This window comes from Phocoena sinus, chromosome 3 (assembly GCF_008692025.1).
Source record: "Phocoena sinus isolate mPhoSin1 chromosome 3, mPhoSin1.pri, whole genome shotgun sequence".
NCBI classification, from domain to species: domain Eukaryota; kingdom Metazoa; phylum Chordata; class Mammalia; order Artiodactyla; family Phocoenidae; genus Phocoena; species Phocoena sinus.
Genome location: NC_045765.1, coordinates 48,484,829 through 48,500,281, shown reverse-complemented (window position 1 = coordinate 48,500,281; position 15,453 = coordinate 48,484,829). Strand labels below are relative to the sequence as shown.

The following is a 15,453-nucleotide window of genomic DNA, read 5'->3' as shown; positions in this document are numbered from 1 at the left end:
TTTTGGAAGTTTTAGTCACAGCAATCAGAGAAGAAAAAGAAAGAAAAGGAATCCAAATCGGAAAAGAAGAAGTAAAGCTGTCACTGTTTGCAGATGACATGATACTATACATAGAGAATCCTAAAGATGCTACCAGAAAACTACTAGAGCTAATCAATGAATCTGGTAAAGTAGCAGGATACAAAATTAATGCACAGAAATCTCTAGCATTCCTACACACTAATGAAGAAAAATCTGAAAGTGAAATCAAGAAAACCCTCCCATTTACCACTGCAACAAAAAGAATAAACTATCTAGGAATAAACCTACCTAAGGAGACAAAAGACCTGTATGCAGAAAATTATAAGACACTGATGAAAGAAATTAAAGATGATACAAATAGATGGAGAGATATACCATGTTCTTGGATTGGAAGAATCAACATTGTGAAAATGACTCTACTACCCAAAGCAATCTACAGATTCATTGCAATCCCTATCAAACTACCACTGGCATTTTGCACAGAACTAAAACAAAAAGTCTCACAATTTGTATGGAAATGCAAAAGACCCCGAATAGCCAAAGCAATCTTGAGAAAGAAAAACGGAGCTGGAGGAATCAGGCTCCCTGACTGCAGACTATACTACAAAGCAACAGTAATCAAGACAGTATGGTACTGGCGCAAAAACAGAAAGATAGATCAGTGGAACAGGATAGAAAGCCCAGAGATAAACCCACGCACACATGGACACCTTATCTTTGATAAAGGAGGCAGGAATGTACAGTGGAGAAAGGACAGCCTCTTCAATAAATTGTGCTGGGAAAACTGGACAGGTACATGTAAAAGTATGAGATTAGATCACTCCCTAACACCATACAGAAAAATAAACTCAAAATGGATTAAAGACCTAAATGTAAGGCCAGAGACCTTCAAACTCTTAGAGGAAAACAAAGGCAGAACACTCTATGACATACATCACAGCAAGATCCTTTTTGACCCATGTCCTAGAGAAATGGAAATAAAAACAAAGATAAACAAATTGGACCTAATGAAACTTAAAAGCTTTTGCACAGCAAAGGAAACCCTAAACAAGACCAAGAGACAACCCTCAGAATGGGAGAAAATATTTGCAAATGAAGCAACTGACAAAGGATTAACTTCCAGAATTTACAAGCATCTCATGCAGCTCAATATCAAAAAAACAAACAACCCAATCCAAAAATGGGCAGAAGACCTAAATAGACATTTCTCCAAAGAAGATATACAGACTGCCAACAAACACATGAAAGAATGCTCAACATCATTAATCATTAGAGAAATGCAAATCAAAACTACAGTGAGATATCATCTCACAGCAGTCAGAATGGCCATCATCAAAAAATCTACAAACAATAAATGCTGGAGAGGGTGTGGAGAAATGGGAACCCTCTTGCACTGTTGGTGGGAATGTAAATTGATACAGTCACTATGGAGAACAGGACGGAGGTTCCTTAAAAAACTAAAAATAGAACTACGATACGACCCAGCAATCCCACTACTGGGCATATACCCTGAGAAAACCATAATTCAAAAAGACTCATGTACCAAAATGTTCATTGTAGCTCTATTTACAATAGCCAGGGAATGGAAGCAACCTAAGTGTTCAATGACAGATGAATGGATAAAGAAGAATGGATAAAGATGGCACATATGTACAATGGACTATTACTCAGCCATTAAAAGAAACGAAATTGAGTTATTTGTAGTGAGGTGGATGGACCTAGAGACTGTCATACAGGGTGAAGTAAGTCAGAAAGAGAAAGACAAATACCGTATGCTAACACATATATATGGAATCTAAGCAAAAAAAATAAAAAAGGTCATGAAGAACCTAGGGGCAAGACGGGAATAAAGACACAGACCTACTAGAGAATGGACTTGAGGATATGGGGAGGGGGAAGGGTAAGCTGTGACAAAGTGAGAGAGTGGCATAGACATATATACAGTACCAAACGTAAAAAAGATAGCTAGTGGGAAGCAGCCGCATAGCGCAGGGAGATCAGCTCGGTGCTTTGTGTCCACCTAGAGGGGTGGGATAGGGAGGGTGGGAGGGAGGGAGATGCAAGAGGGAGGAGATATGGGGACATATGTATATGTATAACTGATTCACTTTGTTATAAAGCAGAAACTAACACACCATTGTAAAGCAATTATACTCCAATAAAGATGTTAAAAAATAATAAAATAAATTAAAAATATAAAATAAATAAACACTGAAGAAAAAGGCATAATACTTTCTTGAAACCTTGGGCCCAAAACCAGGTGTCACTCCACAGGGTCCATGTGCTTAATTATTTATTCTTGGCTTTTAAATTACATTAACGAATAACATAGGCAATGAGTGGGACGATGCTCAGCCTGCTTAATCAGTAACATAAGAAGAAAACAAAAGGCTAGTTATCTTCTCATACATCTAGACGGCATCTTCAAGGAAGTCAGCCAAGGGAAGCTTGGCATTTGGATTTACTGGAGCCAAATGTTCTACAAAGAACTAGCCAGTGAACCTCCACCCCTTGCTCAGTGGTAGCGTTAGGATTGGTCTGCCTATGCTTCCTGTAGTTGACACTGTTGTTGGACTACCTGGAATGCCAGCCCATTCCTTGCTGGAAAGCCCAGATTTTATTGTGGCATCCTCTACTCGGAGATGACCATGCTGTACCAAGCTTAGATGCAAGCCTGATCTATGTAAAGCAGCTAGGCTAACCCCACTTTCCTTGTCCATGTCGGTTTAAAAGTGGGTATATGACTCAGACTGAGGCCACGGGAACAACATAAGAAATCGTTAGGGACATCTGAAAGAAAAAAAACTGTCAAAAAAACCCCCCACAACCATGTCTTTTCACTGGATATTGTTGTGCCTCTCTGAGTGTGACACCCTGAATGGCTGCAGTTGTCTTGGGACAAAGCTGACATTCCAAGGATAGCAAGGCAGGGAGATGAAGAGCATCTGAGTCCTCCATGCTGTACTTCAGCCAGGGAATTAGTCAGCTCTGGGGGGCTCCCTGCCTCAGGACTTATGTGAAACTAGGTAATGGCAGTAACTGCTTAACTGGGTTCTTTGCTTCTGACCCTGGCCCCTTACTGTTTATTATTGACCTGATGTTAAAAAGAGCATTTTATGAGCAGTGACTCTCTACCTCATTCAGGCAGAAGTTCAGGTCTTTGTAATGGTCTCTAAGGCCCCTGCTTGCATCTGCCTGTCATCATCTCTCTTGTCTCCACCTCTCACAACTTCTCTCTTTGCTCACTCAACTTCAGCCCCACTAGCCTCATGTCTAGTCCTTGAACATACCAGATAAGCTCTTGCCTCAGGGCATTTGCACTGACCATTACTTCTATCTGGAACTCTCCTTCCCAGATAACCACATGACTTGATCTCTCACCTTCTTCATATCATTGCTAAAATGTTATCTTTTGCATGACATCTTGACCATCCTATTTAAAAGAGAACACCCACACCCCTAGACCTTCTGTTGCTTTACTTTCCGCAATTGCACTTATAACCTTATACGTTATATTCCACTTATTTATTTATTTATCTATTTATTGAGGTACGCGGACCTCTCAGTGTTGTGGGCTCTCCCGTTGCGGAGCACAGGCTCTGGACGCGCAGGCTCAGCGGCCATGGCTCACGGGCCCAGCCGCTCCGCGGCACGTGGGATCTTCCCGGACCGGGGCACGAACCCGTGTCCCCTGCATCGGCAGGCGGACTCTCAACCACTACGTCACCAGGGAAGCCCCACTTATTTATTTTATCTATTGTCTATCCCCTCCGCTACTGAATCTCCAATGCCTAGAATGCCTAGCACACAGTAGGTACTTAGCAGATATTTGCGGAACTAAGGAAGAGGTAATAACTCTTTTGCTGTTCCATATGTTAGATGAATTTTCCTGTTGCAACTAGAAGCATCTTGAGTAAAGGATTTCGCTTGGGCTGCCATGTGACCAATGCCCTGCATTTTCAAGACACTCAACCATGTTTCAAATTCACAGTCAGTGCTTCTAGAACAGAGGGCTACCCACCCCAAAGCCATCTTCAATCTATATTGTGGAGTGGAAGATGAGCAGAAGAAAAATCGCTGGTGTAGGATTCAAAAGTTTGCTTTCTGGTCTCTATGAGACCATGGGCAATTTAAAATTTATCTCTATTAGCCTTAATCTTTTCACCTCTGTGAAGAATAATCTATCTACTATCAGTAATATCTATACTATCTCTTTTATACCTGTAACATGAGATCATAAAACCTACTCTAGTTATCGTCCATGGGGGTTATAAAAAATAAGTGACCCATATAAATTAAAAGCAGAAAAGTGCTATGTTATATTTATAATGGATTGTTTTAAAATGAGTTAGTTTATTCTCCTGTAAACATTCATTATTTTTGTATTAATGGTAATCATAATTTCTTTTGCTTTGTTGACATTTAGTATCTGCTGAAGGCTCTATTCATTCAGGAAGTCTTCACTGAGTCCGTTCTTGGTGTCAGGCTATTTTCCAGGGGTGTGCTATCACACAAACTCTGATTTCAGACAGGTGTGTTACTGGGGTAGGTTGTTGAACTTTCTGAGCCTCAATTTCCTCCTCTGTAAAATGAGGTTGCCTCGTATCTTGTGGCAAAAATTAAATGAGATAATATATTGAAAGTTATTATTACAGAATCTGGCCCGGTGAAGTCTGATTAAATAGAATTATCATTATTATGACTCTACCATGGCCAAGTACTGTGTAGTACTTTACAAGATCTTATTAAGAAAGCTTCAGGGGGAGGAGAGGAAGGGACAGACTGGGAGTTCGGGATTAACAGGTGCAAACTATTATATACAGAATGGATAAACAACAAGGTTCTATTGTATGGCACGGGGAACTCTATTCAATATCCTGTGATAAACCAAAATGGAAAAGAATATGAAAAAGAATATATATGTGTGTGTATATATATATATATATATATATGAATCACTTTGCTGTACAGCAGAAATTAATACAACATTGTAAATCAACTATACTTCGATAAAATAAATTAAGAAAAAAAAAGAAAACCTCTCAAGATAGCCCAGGGAAGATGAATAATTTGCCTAAAGGAAGAGTTAAACCCTAAATAAAACTTGGGTCTATGTGTCTAAAGATCCTGGCTAACTCCTTTTCCTTCGTTGGGCCTCAGATTGGCTGCCACTTACTGTAGAGACCCTTCCCTGCGCCCTCTGCCACCCCGCTGTGGGTTGAGTTAGGTGGCTTACTGTTTTCCTAGCATTTTCCACACTCACCCTGGATTGCAATTGACAACCACTTGTTGATATCCCTCAGGAGAATGTAAACTGCTCATGGGAGGGGAGCAATGGTGCCTTGTTCCCCCAGCCGGTACCTGGCACAGAGTAGATGCTCCATAAATATTTGCTGAGGAAACACATTTAAAGTGACTGGTATTAGGGCAGGGGTGAAATGGACAGCCGTGGAGCTTTTTCTCTTTCTTGGCTTGGAAATGTTTAATTACCTAATGCTTACAGGGGAACAGGATGTTTGAACTCAGTGCTGTGCAGAGTATCTGCTTCCCTTCCCCCACAGAGCCGTGCAAGCTTCCTGCAAGTCCACTTCTCACCAAGGCGCCTTCAGAGCATGGCAAGCCCGCAGCTCTCTAGCATCAAGGCATCCTCAATCACGGCTGAGAAAAATGCTTTCATCTCGTGGCAACTTGTTCATAATCAGACCAAATTTGCTTCTAGTGGATTGGAGCCCGGTACAAAGTACAGTTGCGTAGGAAATCCCTTTGTAGCTGGCTGGATGCAGAGAGGAGATTCCGGGCTTCCTTTTGATGCACAGAGGAGAGACTTTCACTCCCTTCAGTGCCTGGGGCAGAGAACTGGGCTGCACAGTAAGTTCGTATTTATTGACATTCTGATTTCCTTTAAAAAGCACTCAAAACGCTCAGCTGTTCTATCTGCTATGCTCTCACAATAGCTCCCTGATGTCAGGAAAGAACAAATAGAATTTCTCAGTGTGTCTCTTGGACCAACCTATGTTAGAATTATTTGGGATGGCTGTGAAATTTGCAAGCTCTTTGACGTCATCCCAGACCTTCTGAATCAGAATCACTAAGGGTAGGACCTGGGAATATGCATTTTAAACCCTCCTCAGGTGATTCATATGCACAATAAGGTTCGAAAAATCATTTGGTGACCTCAGGTCACTAACCGGGTAACCCAGCCTAAAGTTAGAGATAAGCTGACTTCAGGTTAGAGCTTGATTAATAACCCTATGTTGGTGGCTTGAGATTGTTGATCCAGAAAGCTTCCGTCCAAAAACAACAGTTCTTCTTCCCAAAAGGGGAGGTTTTATCATTGCCACCACTGCATCTTATATCTAGGGGTGGGAGGAACGAGGCAAGCAAGGCTCTATTTTATATATTTTAGGCTAAGATCTGTGAGGTGACAATCACCCTGCGCCATTTATGCTGCGTAAACATCTAAGAAAGGTTATTTGTCCATCACTGGCTTCTTTCTAATATAAAATGAGAAGGTCACAGTCTTTCTGCTGCTTTGAGATAATCCAATCGGTATTTTTCTCTTTGGGTGACAGCAAAGAGTCATAATGACTGAAGGGAAGCTGAAAAATCATTCCTATGATCCCCACATTTCTCAAACATCAGTGCAAAGATCTGACATTCTTGCAAATGTTCTAGGTCGAGGATTCCTGTTTGCTTGGAAGGTCCTTGACATCATCGGTGTTTAGTTTAGGGTGTATCAGATGCATCTCACAGCAGCAGCCAAACTGGTATTTTTCTCTCATTAGGCAACTGAATCAACAGACTGCCTCAACCTTCTCACTATGTGAATTGTCTTTTCAGAAGGAGGGGCAGGAAAGAAGGTTATGCCCACGTAGCCAAACAGAATAAATATCATGTTTATTTCCCATTACCACATTCTGCCACAACAGCTGAGCCTTGATTTAAAACACCCAGAAGTGCTATTCTAGCTCCTTCCAGTTGCCTATCACTAAGCTTTTTTGAAATGCAGACATCCTTTGGGAGAGTCTTGAAGGTCTCCAAGCTCAGGCTTATGGAAAATGAAGAGAATTAAACACAGTTTCTTCAGGAGGAGGAAAAGGAATGCATTTCCCAGGTAAAGGACCAAGAATAGGAAACTCTCTTGAGAGTCAGAAAGGAAATTATACACTGAAAAAGATGAAATGACCTATACCGACTGATATTAAAGAACTGCAGAATGGGGAACAAATAAAATATCCCAGAATTGTAGTGTCAGAAAGAAAATGGTTATATGCAATAGCTAAGAAAAAAAAATCAGACATCCCACCAGATAATTCTGACTTCTCCTCACGCACAGACTCTTACACAAAATCTCAAGAAATTGTCTCATGTCCAGCATAGGTAATTTCCAGCATGTAAAGTGTTCCTAGGATGATGTAGTGTAAAATTGCATAAGATGAAATGATGTACTATATGAAATGTGCATGCTAGGCAAATCAAACACAAGAATTGCACATGGGGAATCAGAAACTTTGAATGTGCATCTTCCAAGAACTAAAGTAAGTGAACAATGCTTAGATGGCATCCTAACCAGCAGCAAGAGTGAAAGCTTCAGGACATGGACGAGTTGTTTGTTGACTGCATGTCGGATGGTCTGCATGACATATGTGATCCCATCCAGTTCAGTGGTTCCAAATACAATCTAGGGGTTGGTGCCACCCTACTTTCTATCTCCATCTCGCATTCTCTCTCTGAAGAGCCACATTCATACATACAACCTCTTTCTTAGTATCTACCCCTGAGTATCTTACAACTTTTTCACACTTATGCTCAAAATGAAGCTCATGATATTTCTCCCTAATGGAGCTCAGGACATGCAACCTCAAAACATGCTGCTTTGGTATATTGATTATTTTGAGCTGAAGGCACTTGAGAAACAGCAAACGTAGGAAGAGGCTTTCTCTGAATTCCCCTTATCCGCCTAAAGACAGATTCTCCAATAGGAACTCATGTTCATAAATCCCCTCCCTGGAAATCTTATCAACCAGGGAAGATTGATTTGTCACAGGCGGACTTATTATCACAGGAGAGAAAACTAGGGGACACCACATCCAGAAAAATTTTGTCACAGTCCCTCATCTCTTCCATCTCTTCTTCTAAGGGACCATTCATCTTTCCTAAAAATAATTAATTCTCCTCTAAGAGGCCTACATCCTTTCTGCTTCCCTTGTTAAGGTGGTATATAAACTCTCAAATCTCACTACATTTTTGAGTATTCACTTTTTTCCTGGGTTTGCCTCCATGCACAAAGTAAAAGTTTATGCATCTGTATACATTTTCTCCTGTCAATCTTTCTGCTGCCAGTTCATTTCATAGACGTGGCTACTGAATGTAGGAGGGGAGAGGAAATCCCCCAATAGCTTCTTTTAAGGTTTCCCAGTCTCAGTACTCGCACCCACAAACCACCCAATTGCTCAAGGCCAAAACCAGGAGCTGTCTTAATTCCCTACTTTACCTCTCCACTAAAATCCAGTTCCTTACCTCCAGAATACATCCTGAGTCTCGTACTTTCTCATCATCTGCAACTTCTCCCCTCTGATAAACCCATATTGCCTCTCATCAGAATTCTGATAAGAACTCTTTCAACAGTTCCCTCAAATATATGAGATTTTGGTCTCTTTTGTATTCAAAGCACTTTAGTCTTTAGTCAAAGCACTTTGTCTTTAGCTCACCTTGCCCTGTATTATATTTATGATGCAATGCCTTATTCTTCTGTACCAATTCCTGTCTCCCCTTTAATGGTGCATTCCTTGAAAGCTTTGACTATATTTATCTTTATAATCTTTTCACTTTCTGGGGCAGTGCCTTGGATCTAATAAGTGCTCACTAAATTTACTGTTGGACCTATAGTATCAACCATCTAATATCCTACTGAATAATTTGGAATGTGAAAAAAATCTAGCCTACTAGTTGATACCCAAGATATACATTTAGGTAAATTAGTAGTAACACTGCCATGCTGAGCCATATTGGAACCTGAAGCAAAAGGAAAAGCAAATCAGTAATACTGATCCTTTCTTTATTAAACATTTTGACTTTTTGTTCATCATGGATTCTTCTCATTAATTTTGTGTTTTTTTAAATATTGAATTAAAATATTTATTTTTGTCACTTCACCTAGTCTCAGCCCTGCCTTTATAAAACAATAATGTGATTTGAGCATCTAATAACAACCTAGATTTCATATTGACCTAGCCCTCACACCGTCCTAATAGATACCTGTATTATTATCTCCATTTTGCAGACAAGCGAACGTAAGCACAGAGACATTAAGTGATTTGGCCAAGGTCACCGACTAGAAAGTGGTAGAAATGGAACAGAAAAGTCATTAGTAGAAATAAGTAAAGTGGAAGGGAAATATTATATGATATCACTTATATGTGGAATCTAAAAATAATACAAAGGAATCTATATACAAAAAAGGAACAGACTCACAGACACAGAAAACAAACTATGATTACCAAAGGGGAAAGAGAGGGGAGAGGGAGTTTTGGATTAACAGATATAAACTATTATACATAAAATAGATAAGCAACAAGGATTTACTGTATAGCACAGGGAATTATATTCACTATCTTGTAATAACCTATAATGGAAAAATAATCAGACAAAAGTATATATAACTGAATCCTTTCTGTACCCCTGAAACTAACACAATATTCTAAGTCAATTATACTTCAATTTTTAAAAAGACACTTCATTAAGCAAAAAAAAAAAAGACAACGTTGAAAGTTGAATAATTTTTATTGACTTAACCAAACTTGGGTAGAGCAGGCCAATTTTTAAAAACCTGATTTTTAAGAACCTTGATTTTTATTAATTGAAAGCCACTCATTAATTCACTCAACGAATATTCAACTGCCATTGAGGTAGTATTAGTTGGACATGTTAGTGTCCAATCTGATTCTCCTCTTAAAAAATGATTCTCCCTTTTTTCACCACTTTAGAGTGATTTTTTCAGACAAAAGTTGGGAGTGATTGTCATTCTGACTATGTCTCAATTAACGGTTAGTTCAAGCAGGCTGCAGTACTTATTTATCATGAGCAGCAAACATTTAAACCCATCCTCTGTTCACCTGCCATGATGATCATAGCATGTGTGAAAAATACAGATTCCCGTGCCTTATTTCAACCTACTAAGTGAGAATCTCTGTCTTCCCAACAATGTTTAAAGAGCTGGGCTTGGGGTCCTATAGACTGGGTTGAAACCCAGCTCACCCATTGATTAGCTATGGAGTTCTTGGCAAAGAACTTAGTCTTTATTTATTTGTTTAGCTTCAATATCTTCATAAGTTAAGTGGGAATAAAAACACCTACCACTCAAGATTTTGGTGAGGGTTAAATTAGAATGAAGATCTAATTATAATGGCATTTATAATAACAGCTTACAAATACCGAGTACTCACAAAGGGTAAAGTACCATGCAAATGCTGTACCTACATTATCTTATTAATTTATTTTAAGCACTTATTAGAGTAATCACTACATAGTAAGTCCTCAACTGATAAGAGCTATGGCTTGAGTAGACACTCAGAACCCTTAACAGTAGGTGGGGAGCCAGTCACAAAGACAAGATTTAAGTCCAGAGTCTGAGAATAAAGGATAACCTGGAAGAAGTCATCTAGCCTGGTGGTCCCCAAAGCCAGTCCACAACATCAAGATCATCTGGGTGAGCTCATTAAAATACACTGCATCACACTGCATCACCCTGGTCCTCAAACCTCGAACTCAGTACCTCTTGGAGGATCTGGAAGTCACTACTATTTAAAAAGTGCAAGTGATTTTGAATCAAAGCCAAGATTTAAAACAACTGATTAACTTGAGCTTCAGTTTTCTTAAGATTCATGGGGTTAGGGAGTAAGTCATTTTTTTTCCCTTCCCTTTTTTTCTAATGCCTAGGTCAGCGCTGCCACATAGAAGACACTCACAAATATTTTTGATTAGATGAACATAAATGGGTCTAGTAAATTCTGCTCTGTCTACTTCATAGGGGCTTTATGAGAATTGTTTGTAAAGCCTCATTTGATCATGCATCTGAAAAATAGAAGATGCTATACAAAACTATAACTCTATAGATTTGTCATTAATTTATGTTGGTGTGCTTTTTCTCACTCTTTAATCGTAAATCACTTGGCTTTGAGATATCCACCATTAATTATATCGAGCTTCTAAAAATGAATTACAGCAAGATTGCAGACCCAATAATTTTTACTTAAATGATTTTTTATTCAGAATTAAAATGCTATAGAATGGCCCAAACGTTCACATGTGTTTATGCATGTTAGTTTCCATATTCAAGTTCAACTCTGTCAACTATTCACATCCTCATTCATTAATATTAGTTTTAGACTGTCTTATACCACATCTGGTATCTATACCTGCCACCAATTTAGTACAGTCTGTTTCAGGCAACCCTTACCACATTCTGCCACAACAGCTGAACCTTGATTTAAAACACCCAGAAGTGCTATTCTAGCTCCTTCCAGTTGCCTATCACTAAGCTTTTTTGAAATGCAGACATCCTTTGGGAGAGTCTTGAAGGTCTCCAAGCTCAGGCTTATGGAAAATGAAGAGAATTAAACACAATTTCTTCAGGAGAAGGAAAAGGAATGCATTTCCCAGGTAAAGGACCCAGAATAGGAAACTCTCTTGAGAGTCAGAAAGGGAATTATACGCTGATAATTGGGACTCAATGTACCCACAGTTTATATTCAAGTCAGACTTGAATTCTTCATTTTCCCCATGTGTTTCACGTATAGGTGCAAGTCATCTTCAACACAGAATGGAAGGACGAGGTGAACGTCTGACCATCTTGAAATGTTTGCTCTCAGAATTCTACAGAGCTAACAGACATCCTGAAACAAGACTTGCATAGTTTAGCCCCCCCCACTGCCAACCTATTTCACTGAAAGTTCGTTTCAGTGCTGCCTCACTGGTGGGAATAAAATAAGCTTCAACAGAAAAAAAAAAAAAAAGGTAGAAAAAGATGATTAAATCCATTACTAGCCCAGAACGCTATTCTGGGATGTGTGGGGACTTACATTCATGGACACAAAGATGAACATTTCAAATCTGGAACCAGCACAAACCCCAAGGAGGCAAGAAAAAGGGCAGCAGGAGTTTTCTCCTACCTTCGGTGGTTCCAGTCTCCATAGTGCCTTTCACTTGGCTGAAGCACCATAGTGTGTCCCGGGTAAACGCCCCAATTCCTGCAAGGTACACAGGGAGACACTTTGGGTTAGGTAAGGGCTCCCAGTTGTCCTTAAAAGGCCAATAAGGAAAGAAACACAGAGTGTAATCTATGCACTTCTAAAAGGAGACTTGCACACCAGGTATCATCTTGGGGAGAGGAGACCCTAGTGGGTCCTGGGAGGATGCCCGGTCTGCAAGTATGGCGTCCTGCTGCAAATCCCTGCTCTGGCTCCTCCATATGACCTTGCCAGGACCAGTCTGAGCTGGAGCAATCGGAGTTGTCCCTTCTTGGCCCCTGGCAGCATCCTGGAGCAGTGACAGCAGGCCTGCAGGGTGTGACTGCCCCTTTTCATGGGAACACTAAGGCTTGCCATTGTTTTCCTTCTGTGATGGTGGAGGGAGAAAGAGGCAGTTTGTCAGAGGGGAGAGAGGAAAAGAAAGGCAACTTAGTTATTTTTTTTTTTTAACTGGTTTCACAGCGTGCATGGCTGAACGGCCAGTAAGGGGTCAGATACTCAGAGAACTTCCATCTCTCTTGTTCCCTTCTTGACTGCTTGCCAGAGTCAGAGCTGACTGGAGAGTAGAGGAAAGCAAAAAAACATTGGCGATGCGGAGTGCGCATTCTGGCCAACACAGGGCTGGGGAGTCAGTTCTGACAAACGTGGCCTGTTTTGTTCCATGGAGATTTCTGTTTCAAATTTGAATTGGACCTTTGGTAGGGTTACATTTTCTGGCTTACTATGACTTCCAGTTTCCAAACATATACGTATCCAATACTAATGCATATACTAATATATATATATATATATAATTTACACATTTATTAATATACATATATTCAAGTCAAAAAGGCACTTTTCAGAACAGTTTTGGAGGGCAGTGGTGACAGCTTACTTCTCAACAGCATGGATGTTCCCTTCAATTCTACTAGATTTTACAATTAAGGGGAACACTGCATCGTCAAATTTTGGGAAAGACTATCCATTTAAGAATGATTATATTAGCAGAAAAAAAAGTCAAATATCAAAACCAAATTGACCTTTTGAAAACACACACAGAACTAAGCAGCCACCCTCACGGTCCACGACAGATTTTTCCTGAACTCCTACATGGAAACACTCATTCACTCAAGCCGCTTGAGAGTAGAATTGCTCCCCATCTGCTTTTCTCACTGTTGCTGATGGCGCGTTGGATGGAAGCAGCACAGGGTCATCATTCAGAGCCTACACTTTGCAGCCAGAGGGGGTTTGTATTTAGTTTTGCTCTGACCTGACACAAGTTCCCAAACATGATGAGTCTGTGTTTTCTCTTTTTAAAAGTGGCAATAATAATTATAGTACCCATCTCTCAGAGTTGTAGATTTTGAAGGCACTGAGCAGAAACAACTTAATAAAGAACACTATTATTGGCGAAGGGTCTAAAATGTTCAATAGTTTAAAAAATAAAAAAGAAGAAGAACGTTAGCTGAGCAAATTTCAGCTAGTTGCTATGAAGTAGACACTGCGCTAAATACTTTAAACGAATTATCCCATTCTCACACAAATCTGTGAGGAGGATACCATTAGAACCCCGTTTTACAGGCGAAGAAACTGAGAGCTGGGAATTTTCATAACTCATCTGAGGTGATATCTAGGACGTGGCAGAGCTGGGATTTCCACCCAGCCTGTCTGAATTCCATATTCCCACTCTGCCAAAGTCAGCCTGCCCATGAGATCCCAATATTCCCAGTGTGCCAAGGTCAGCCTGCCCATCTAATAGTTAAAGCCCGTAGGCCCAGAGAGGTTGCACAGCTTGAACTAGAGTCTTGTTTGGAAGGCTGAGCTGGAATACAGTTTCAGATGTCAATTATTAAAGTACTTGTGTCTCCTCTAAGACTATACAGGGCTACAAGTTCCCAATAAAATTCGCATCTGGGAGGGAAGAAGAAAGGCATTTGCAGCATTTATTAGTGCATAGAAAGGCCACACGCACAGTCCTATTGCTGATTATTTCTTGTACTTCTAGCTCTGGCCTTGGATTTCAGCATTAGGCATTCTTTGATAAGTTCTTACTCTTCCTTGTGAGTCATCACTGGCCCTCTCTAAACTGCCAATTCTGCTGTTGAATCTGGGACTGCATCTGTCTCTTAGCGAATACCAGCTACAGATGAAGTACTTCCTGATTTTTGTCCTAGTACATTTCCTATGTCAGTAGTTTTGATTCTAGGTGTAGACTCTGTACCTATTGTCACAAAACATGTGCCTAAAAATAAGCAGACATATACAACTCTGAAACACACACACACACACACACACACACACACACAGGCAGATTTAAATATGGGCCTTTTCATTTGCAGCAACATGGATGGACCTAGAGATTATCATACTAGGCAAAATAAGTTAGAAATAGAAAGACAAATACCATATGATACCATTTATATATGGAATCTAAAATATGACACAAATGAACCTATCTACAAAACAGAAACAGACTCACAGATATAGAGAACAGACTTGTGGTTGCCAGGGGGATTGGGGGAGGGAAGGATTGGGAGTTTGGGATTAGCAGATACAAGCTATTATATATAGGATGGATAAATAACAAGGTCCTACTGTGGAGCACAGGGAACTGTATTCAATATCCTGTGATAAACCATAATGGAAAAGAATATATATGTATATATACATAACTGAATCTGCTGTACAGCAGAAATTAACACATTATAAATTAACTATACTTCAATAAAATTTTTTTAAAATATGGGCCTTTGTATAGGTATTCATATTGCTTCAGGAAATTTTAGCTTTAGAGGGAAGCTTGCTTTCTGTAAATCAACTTGTTTCACACTTGAAAAGACCAAGTCATAGAGAATTACTGATTTGCTGAGAGTCACAGAGCAAGGGATCATGCGACCAACTCAATGTCAGTGACATTTCCAACCATCACCCATAGATATGGTTGCCTAGGCCCGTGAGCTCAGTTGATTAGTATGAGAGGTCAAGGTAGCCAATGTTATTGACAGTTTTCTCATCCAGGGCAGTCTTTGGACCCAGTTTCCATCTTCCACCAAGATCATTGCCAAATGATGGCATTAGTGATGTAAAGAGTGTTTGGATCATGCCATCTCTATCCTAGAAGAGCTAGACAGCAGCTGAAAACACAAATGCCTTGATCAGTTAGGATGAGAAAGGCTGGCTAGCTGTAAGATACTCAGTAGAG

General features: G+C 40.0%; 1 protein-coding gene across 2 annotated transcripts in view; it reads right to left on the bottom strand.

Annotated features, from left to right (window-relative positions):
* Window positions 1–15,453, bottom strand: part of PPP2R2B (protein phosphatase 2 regulatory subunit Bbeta) — a 678,268-nt gene that overhangs the window by 443,127 nt on the left and 219,688 nt on the right. For both annotated transcript variants that reach the window (XM_032628594.1, XM_032628595.1), the window contains one exon: window positions 12,192–12,269. In XM_032628594.1, coding sequence (XP_032484485.1) covers window positions 12,192–12,213 — 22 coding nt within the window. In that variant the 5' untranslated portion in view covers window positions 12,214–12,269. The remainder of the gene's footprint in view (window positions 1–12,191; window positions 12,270–15,453) is intronic.